Here is a 9,656-nt window from a genome sequence, read left to right on the forward strand (position 1 = left end):
AGCGATTTATTTATGATTAAATTTTTTTAAGTCCCTGGCTCACGTATCTGCATATTTCCTGGATTCTCAACTGATAAACCTGATTGCTTATATTTTTTGTCTTCTCCCATCTCCTTCAGTAGCATGATAGTATGAAGTGCAGTAAATGTTGCAATAATTTCCTTGAGGGTCAACTAGGCCTCTTTTGCGCATACACAATCACCTATGTTTTGCAGGTATTCATCAGAATGTGTCTGAAAATATTCAGAATGTGTCTGAAAATATTCAATTTGTGCTTGCTCCCTATTCAGCTCTTCCCCGTCTTCGAATCTAGGGTCAATGGTGTTTCAGCAGTTCTTCTATGCTAGCCCTGCTTATGTACAAATAGCCCACTTATAGTAATTATGTTGATTCAACCTCAAGTAATTATTGTCTTTGAATGTTTTCTCTTTGTCTGCCATTTATTGCTCAGATACCGGTAGCATGAATTTTCTTCACAACTCTCGACGGCCGGACTGTATAAACAGGAATCTAACGATTTGATCGTTGGATCATTCTTCCTCATAGAATGATTCTCTAAAGTTGTTAGAATAGCAATGGCTGATGCCTGGTTTCGCTGATGGTTGGACCCGCCCGCCTCCGTGACGGTGCGGGATTCCTCGTCCCCTCCCTTCCTTCCCTATCCACTCCCAGGAGGCGTCGTCGGGCTCCTATCGCGGTGGTGCCTCCTTCCTTTCTCCTTCCAGTCCTCCCCCCTCCTGCGGTGCAGAGGTGATAAGCTTATAGCTTGAGACCTCAGCCCAGGTTGTATCCCTGCGAGCCCGCCCTAGGGTTACGTATCCATTGCATAAACAGGAGTGAATAACTTACCTACTAACCCCTTACATTACAACACAGGGAGTAACTCGTTGTACAAAAAAAGTAAATACTTCAGTGTACAGTCATACTAACCTCATCACACTCACCAACTTGTGGCTGATAGCTGACACAAAAATCGTTCCCCAACAATCTGCTTATAGTGGATTACTGTTCTTGGAAAATAATTTTACTAATAATCTCGGACGTTTTGATTGAAGTCAATGTGATATGGCACGATTACTACCTAAAGTCATTAAACCATCGGTGGCGTGTGGCTTTCGTTATTCATAATTTTCTCTGCAAAACTTATTAAAGAGAAATGGACAATAAACTCATGAAAATAACATTTATATCCATTACATTTATTCGTAAGAAATCTCGGATGAAAGTCATTTTTCATGCTTCAGAAAATTCCTTGTTTCTGCATAAGTATTTCGTCAAATCTTAAAATTTCTGACCTTCCTGTATTCAGTCTATTGTTTTTTTTTCATTCTAGTTGAGTGAGGAGTTCTCTAGTGACATTCTGGAAGATGTGCAAGCTTTGATCAACCCAAGTAAACAGGATAATGCCTTGACGTGGCTCTAATGAATGAATTGGAGTTTCCTGAGAAGAAGGCAGCTGTATCCTAGAAGGCTGAAGAAGAGAATATGTGAAAAGTGAAGTGCGAACAATATCTCCCAGCTCATACATTTGATGTTTTGCAGTTTGCCCTTTTGGTTTACTGTGAAGCATTACAAGATGTGCAGGGAACGTCCCAGGATTAGGCAATCTTCAATATTTTATAAGCATAGAATTTTTATATCCTGAAACAAGTTGTGATGGAGTTGATTGTTGTACCTAAACATGCTCAAGTGGAATAATTGACATATTTTATGGTTATTGAAGGATCACAGGATATTTGCTTAAACATAATCGAGTTTTTTTTATTGTGCAGCTGATTCAAGAATGGAAGAGCACCTCACAAGAATTTTTTAGCTAGTGTTGTGCTTGAAGACAATTGGTGAATGAGAATAATCAAGTGCCAAGTGAATGTTTTCTGTCCATCCCACGGACATTTTATTCCTGATTGGAAAGAAAAAAAGTTATGGAATGCCAGCAATGTTGTTGCATAGCTTTAAGGGATGCTACTATGATGATTCTAAGCCATTGGCTTGGATATGCTGAGGAACTAAATACATGAACTATTAGAGTTACTAAGCGACTGCAAATTGGCCAGTACTTGGATTTCAACCTTGATAGAATAGTTGTCATGAAATCCATGATTGGAACATGAAGACTTCGACTATTTTTGACCATTTTAATCAACAATTGTCAAGTTCGATGCTTTGCAGTTTTCAGCTAACTACTACTACCCTGGGTTTATCTCTTGGGTGTGTTTAATTACCGGTATGTTTATGGAGGTCAGGGTATGGGGCCACCTTCCTCTCTTCGTAAATGCCTCCATAAAAGTTTGAGTTCGGTAGTAGATTTTATGACACACTGAGCTCCAAGACAGTGATATAGTGCAGTTTGTTTTCAAGAATGGTTGTGGTTGCTCTAGCTCTAACTATTTTAGAGGTAAAAGAGTTTTTGTTTTCCTATTTTATCCTTAAGCATCAGAGAACTAGCTTTTAATGTGCTCATTGGAGTGGGTCTTTTAAGTATCAGGTTAAGTTAATCAAGTATCAGTAATATCATTTCAAGGGAGTAGTTTATATAAAAATTTTGCTTTACTGTGTGTATTTTTGTCATGCGGTGAAAGAGTATTATATTTTATGTAACATAATTATTATGTTTTGATCACTGTAATTTACCAGCATTGTGGCATTGCTCTTTGGAAAAATTTATGAAGTTACAGGTTATCCCAGTTATTCCTTTTTTTGGCATGTGATGGTGTGGTGTGATGAAATCTTTTTAACCTACGGGAAAAACTTTTGTTAAGAAATTTGCAGTGTTGATATTAGAAAGATAGAAAATTTACTGTTGAAAGTGCTCAATGAAATGTTTGTAATTTTAGAATACTATTTTTTGCATACATTATACAGATAAATAGGCTAACGAATGTCACTATTCTTCTCTTGTGTTTTGCCTGTGACAATTATGTAGTAAAAATGTATATTAGGTTATAAAACACTAAATATAGATGCATAGTATATTACAGAGACAAATTGTGTGGTATTAAAATTAATTGTAATGGGAAAAGAAATATTAACGTAAAAAATTAAATTTAAGTTCCGGATTCGCAAATGTTTGCTATTAGTTGTAGTTGGTCTCTATCTGGGGATAACTGGGAATAATCTGTGCTTGATAATTTTTACGTTTCAGCTGATGTCAACTTGTTACAGTGTTTCCCTGACCCCTGTAAAATCTTTGAATTACTATATTTGATCATTTGTCCTGCAACAACTGTTAATGATTAACAGTTTAACCATAATCATAATCAGAAAGTAGAGCATTTCTTTGAATATTGTTATGCTATGAGCTTGCTCTGTCACTCTTCAGAATATTAAGATGTATTATTTAAAATTCTGACAGAGGTACCAGAGCATATTTGTACTGAAAATTGATACTGATTATCGATATTCATGGGATTCATTCCCGCTTGATGGGAAGTTGTGCCTTTACTGTGTGGTCATTATATGAGGGAGAATATTTAAAAAGATATATTTTTTGGGATGTGGAAGAACAAGGAGTGATCTGCTTCAAGAGAAATTGAAGTTCATTTCCCTTTAAGGGTTCTAGCATCGGTGACTATAGATGATACAACATGCTTAAATGCGTCATGTCGGAACAATAGAAATCTCTTTGTAATACATGGAAAGGGATAGCCATTTTAAGACATGTTCTCTGGTGCTTCAGGAAAAAGTAATGTTGAATATCTATTAATAGAGAAACTCTAGTGTATTAATGTACATAGTGTTTTCTCTGCATGCAAAACATCTTGTCTTCTCAACTTTCCATGTAGGAGAAAACAGAAAATCTATTGGCACTTTTGTAAGTTATGAAGTTTGAGGGGATAATTATTATGAGCCATGTCAAATATGTTATGCTTAATGGCATCGTCATCATCGTGATAGGTTGCTGAGCATAATTTTTCCGTCCCACAAGAAAATGCCTTGACTTAGAAATGAATATAATTGGTAATGTAGCTTAATTTTTAATGGCTTTCTTGTTTCACTTACAAGGCATCAAACTTTGACTATTTTGCTACCATTTTATTTGGTAGTTGCAGCTAAAGAGGATTACTTTGGCTCAAATCGTCATTTTTATAGACTTGTATGTTGGAATTTAGCCCATGTAGTATTTTCTTAAATAATAAGCTATTTTTTAAACAATATACACACATGTAAATGATTGGACTTAAAGTATGACTTAATGTATAGTGTTTCAACATCCCTAGATTTTTCGTGGTTCCCTTTCCATCTTTAACCCTTCATTCACCTAGATATATGGAAAAAAAAGGACAGAAACTCAAATTATACCTCACAATCATAAAGCAATAACTTTCAAGGGCCTCCCATGTGCTCAGTACACAGGGTACTCTAAATAATGACAGAGTATTTAGTCCTTGTTGGAGAAACCACTTCTTTCTGAAGCTTGTATCAACTCCATTGATGTTTGGACTTACCTAAGGTTTTTCGTTTGTTTAATGAGACTTGTGATGTCATTTTATATTGCTGATTTAGATTGATAGATGAGACCAAATGAAGAATATCAAATAATGGCCTTGTAAACTACCTGCAGCGTCTATTATTTGCGTAAAATAGACCCCTTTTTGATGGGCCTTATCATTTGTTTTGCTACTTAAAATAGCCAAATATTTTTATTCATGTTGGAAATTCTCTCTCAATAGTGCTGGTAGTAAATTTAGAGCCTTGGAATATGTATTGTAATTATTGAACTATAATTCATTGCCAGCAAATGTAATTACCTTGAATGTCTAGCATAAATAAATCTGTCCTCAACAGCAATGGATCTTGAAAACAATGCTTTTTTGTATTTTTGTTCCAAAATGAGTATCGTCAATTGGCTCACCATTAATGACACCTGAAGTGGTTTAAAATTTCAGGAATATTTGAGTGTTTTGTGCCATTAAAACTTGTACATACTGACCTCACTTTGTGAAATTTTGAAGGGTTAAAATTGTCATTTTTACTAGTATTTTTATAAGCAAAGTAACATTTGTAAGATTCAAAAGATTGCTCATTTTATTAAGTCTGCATTTTACTGACTGTACATAAACTCTATGAAAGCCCGTCACTAGTTGTGGTACGATTATGCCATCAATCGTGATACCAGGTGTGCCTCAATGGAATTAGACATGTCATTAAGTGCTCTTGGTTTGTGGCCTGGTCAATGCTCCTGTTACTCGAGCCCTAAGTGATAGTGGGCTTCGAAAAAAATATTTTTCTTGTAAGTTACTATGATGGTGTCCATTGCCTGTAAGGTGTCCATTGCTAATACAAATGAGCTTAGTCCATCATAGTTATGGTGCCTTACTTTAAGAAAATAAAAGTTTTTAAAATTGACTGGGCCAACAAAAACTACAAATTTGGCATATGCATGTAATTGTGTTGGTGATAAGGCATTTGAGTTAACTGTTTGAGGTGGATCTTCCTGTTATTGTGCCAATATCATGCAAGATTTTTATTGCTCTTGACTGTGCCTTGTGTTGTTTAAAATCTGCACGAGTCTTTTATTATTGTTATCAGTAAAAGAAAGGAAACTGTGGTTGTTTTGTAATTTGGATAAATTATATACAAATGGTAATATGTGGAAATATTGTTTGAAATGAAATTTATTTTAGTTATAATACAAACTTTAAGAACTAATATTTTTTTTAGACTTGTATCTTGTGTAGTATACTCTGTGGGTGTTGGGTTTTGATCTCCATATTTTCAAATATTTGACAATATTTCTTGAGGAATTAAGCAAATTTCAATATGGCAATCATTGAAACTGATATTCCGCCCTTTGCCATGGTTTCATATCATCAACTCTCTTTATAAATAGGTATGCAATATTTAGTGCCAGTTTTTTTATTGCAGTTTCTACATTGTCGTGTAGAATATAATTTTAATTGATTTTCATATAATTTTTATACTCTTAGGTCCATTAAGCATGAGCATGGATTTCCACATGCAAAGTTGTAATGCACCATTGTACTTTTAGTTGGATGTTCACATTAGCGTTAATATTCATTTGGCATGATGGTGGTGTTGGCAGAGTTTCATTCTATAATTGCATTCCAGTGCTCTCATGGAACATATTTTCATGGGTTATGAAATTATCAGTGTATCTTTTTCATTTTGTGTATAACTTTAATTTGAAATCCTAACTCCCTAGTATACATTCTGCTCTATTTTGGTCTATCAATACTTCTAATTATCACTGAAGTTAAAACATTTCTGCATCTCTGTTATTTAATTAGGTTCATTACTTCAGCTAACTGTATTTATCTATTACTCTGTTAGAGAAAATATCCTTGAGACACATAGTGAGATATCTACAACTTTCAATGAGAAAGAATACATTAACTTTTGCATATTGTTTCTGCAGGCAAATTACTTTTCAACATATTCTGATCATTCATGATATTCAAGAAAGTTCCTACAGCGTCATTATAATAGGAACTTTGAGTAAATACATATGTATGTAATGGAAGACGTTTTACTGCCAACACACACTGTGCACATGACTTAAATTTGCCAATGAGTAAATTTACGCTGGTATGAATGGGCCATCATGTTCATAATTCATCAACTCATTTGTGTGATTACCTATACCTTCTGAAGGTACGAGAGTACCTTTGTAAATACATGTATTATTTAATCTGTGGGACATTAATCACTTCCCATGCAACTATCTTGGCAGCGGAGCGATATTATTTAAGCAACTCATGAATGCATCAGAGATATTCACGAGTACAATATATTAACAAGTTAAATGAGCCTATTATCACTATTGTACTCTTTCTCTACCGGTAATTTTGTATGTAAATACAAATAAAAATAATGAACCAAGTTCTTGTTTTTCATTTCATCCTGCATCTCTTTTATTGTTGCTACATTCAATTCAGTGTAGCAGCAATTGCATGCTGTCGCAAAGAACTAGAAACAATTAATCACGGTATCTGTGTGAGGATCATTACCTGTCAAAGACTTGTGTCCTATTTCATTTTCTTTCCTTATGTTCAACCACTTCTCTGTTTAGGTTTTGTCCATATTCATACTGCATATCCTATCTTGAAATGCAGACATTAATAAATTTTAAATTTTATTTATTCTAAATACGCTGATTGTAATGAAATAATTTTTATTCCAATAATTTAGTGATATTATGGAGACTGCATATTGTGGATTTTAAAGTGCAAGGATACAAGAGTGGCTTCTAATTAGTGATAAAGCTAAAGAATCCTAGTGGGTATTCTAGTCGATTGGCCATTTAAAAATGATCGGACTGGGCATGTTAAGTAATAATCATGTTATTACAGTGATATGTTGACCGTTTATTACTCTTTAATCTATCCATGATAATGTTCTGTAAGTCTATCAGCCTCGATTTATTTTTCTGCCCATTCTCGCCTCGTCTGGGTCATTCACAGACTAAGATGCGTTAAAAAGATAATTTTCTATGCTCAAGAGTCATGTTGTGTCATGGATGAGTGTTTGAGCAAGTACCATCTGGTCATTGGGAAGACTGGCAGCATCTGAATTCCAAACTTTTGAATACCTCAATGCAATATAGTGTGGAAAATAAGGTTGAAAGTTGCTTTTCCCCTACTTTCACAGAGATAAATATGAATAAATTAGTTTATATTCATAAGAGGACGGATACTGACATCATGTTGTTTATTCTTGGTCTCTCAGAATACCCTTAGCTTCACAACCCATATGTTTTGGTTCTCTTGCAGTGAGGAATTCTCAAGCTTTATGCACATCTGGGTAGGACAATGTACAAATTTATTTTCCATTGCAAGTGTGCACTTCAAAAGATGCAATTCATATCATGCTTATCATTACTCCTTCCCAAATTCATTTAGAGAGCCAAATCCTAGCTTGGTCACTTCAGGATTTTCAGATGTTATGGCTTTATATGCACACATCCCTGTTTCAGTATGTTTTCAGGGGTTAGTTCTTCCAGCAGCCTGGGAGCATAGCAGGAAAAAAATAAAAAAAGAGCTGCTCCGAGGGTATTTTGCCAAGCCCATTGGACTCTTGAACTCCAGAAATGACTTGCAGCACAAGGAAAAAATGGCCAAGTGCTTATAGGTTCAGGAAGAAGCAAAGGTCAGAGTAGAGTAATTGCACATTCATCTCCATTGAAACCTCCTGATGATACCTCTACAACAATTCTCACGATAGTGTGAGAAAGTTAGGGTACCACATGGTGTCAGTCGATCACTGCACATGTCAATACACATTTTCCACCATTGCAATTGAATAATGAATCAATATGATCATTAAGGTGGGAAAAATATGGCCTCCACTGAACTGAGGCATCATGTCCCTTTCATAAGCAACATTCCGAACTGGAAGACTCCGTATTTTTTTCAGCTCCAGAATTGGATTAATTTACATTGCTCCAATTCAGAGCAAGTTGGCACTTATTGGTGAATCCTTTCATTGCTTCAGAGCAGTGATTAAGATAGAGGACATTGCAGCTCAATTCCCTGCTAGCAACATTGTCCACATTTAAAATAAAGGTTTTGGTCGCAAAGAACTACCAGCACTTCCCTAACAACTTTATTTTTAGTGGCTTTTGCCTTTCTGAGTACAGTCTACTAAATATCCTGAGTTTTTTTGTGAGCTTAGCTAACTTGAATACATATCATGCTTTTTTGAAATGGTCATTCGAAAAGATTATTTTAGAGTTTTTTTTTAGAGTTCAGTGCACTTTAATGGAACAAATTCACTTAGTTGGTAAATTAGATGATAGAACCATAATATATTATAAAAATTATATAAGCTCTCTTTTCATGGGATTTTTTCTTACAAAATTACTATTTTCGATTAAATTTTATTTGGTTTTTTTTCAGAGCCTGAATAGTGCCAAAATCGATTTCCAGGTATGCAATTTCCTTAAATTTTCTGGGTGAGGACCCCTGAATCTTCCAGTAAGGGGATCTCCGTCAAACTGAGGGCCCCCAATCACCCCAGACCGCCCCTGGTCTTCATTCACATGAAGAAGAGCTGCTACCCTCTCCTCGGGGTGAGGGCTGAGCCGTCCCTAGCAGGTGCGGGGCTAGGGGCAAACCTTCAGTGCGGGGCCCTTCACTTAAAATATTAAACTCTATACTCGAGCATTTTGAATCCCTACCACTCTCTGGCTAAGTATTGCACAATAAAAATTACTGCATTATTATTCCTTTTTCATAATATTATTTTTTGTCTAGCACGGACTTAACAATACAGTAATAGTTGAAATTGCGTTTTCAAAACTATCGTATATTTTAATTTTTTTTTCTCGAATGCGGGGCCCCCCAAAGCGCGGGGCTCGGGGCATCGCCCCGGGTCCCGCGCTTTGGGGGGCCAAGGCCAGCCCTGGGTGAGGGGAAGCATAATTTTTGGATTTTTGGCACCCCTCCATCACCAAGTCATAGCTTCTTCTCTGGTGTTTGATTAGCCTACCTGACTCAAGGATAGTCCATTGCACCTTCAGAACGTCATTGCTTTTTGCCCAGGACTGCATATTCATTGAATAAACTCTCTTATATTGCAGCCAAACAGGCCTGTGTTGGGCCGCTTGGACACCGGGACGTATCCTCGTGCACCCCCCAGCGCGGAAATCTTTGGCATCCCCCCGTAGTCCTCCTGTGGGAGAAGGCACCTTAAATTAA

At 36.0% G+C, this 9,656-nt stretch overlaps 1 protein-coding gene across 2 annotated transcripts in view; it reads left to right on the forward strand.

The window, feature by feature from the left end:
- Window positions 1-6,841, forward strand: part of LOC124153921 (transcriptional coactivator YAP1-A) — a 139,925-nt gene extending 133,084 nt beyond the window's left edge. For both annotated transcript variants that reach the window (XM_046527330.1, XM_046527331.1), the window contains exon 7: window positions 1,334-6,841. In XM_046527330.1, coding sequence (XP_046383286.1) covers window positions 1,334-1,423 — 90 coding nt within the window. In that variant the 3' untranslated portion in view covers window positions 1,424-6,841. The remainder of the gene's footprint in view (window positions 1-1,333) is intronic.
- The last annotated feature ends 2,815 nt before the right edge of the window (window positions 6,842-9,656 follow it).

This window comes from Ischnura elegans, chromosome 2, assembly GCF_921293095.1.
Source record: "Ischnura elegans chromosome 2, ioIscEleg1.1, whole genome shotgun sequence".
NCBI classification, from domain to species: Eukaryota; Metazoa; Arthropoda; class Insecta; order Odonata; family Coenagrionidae; genus Ischnura; species Ischnura elegans.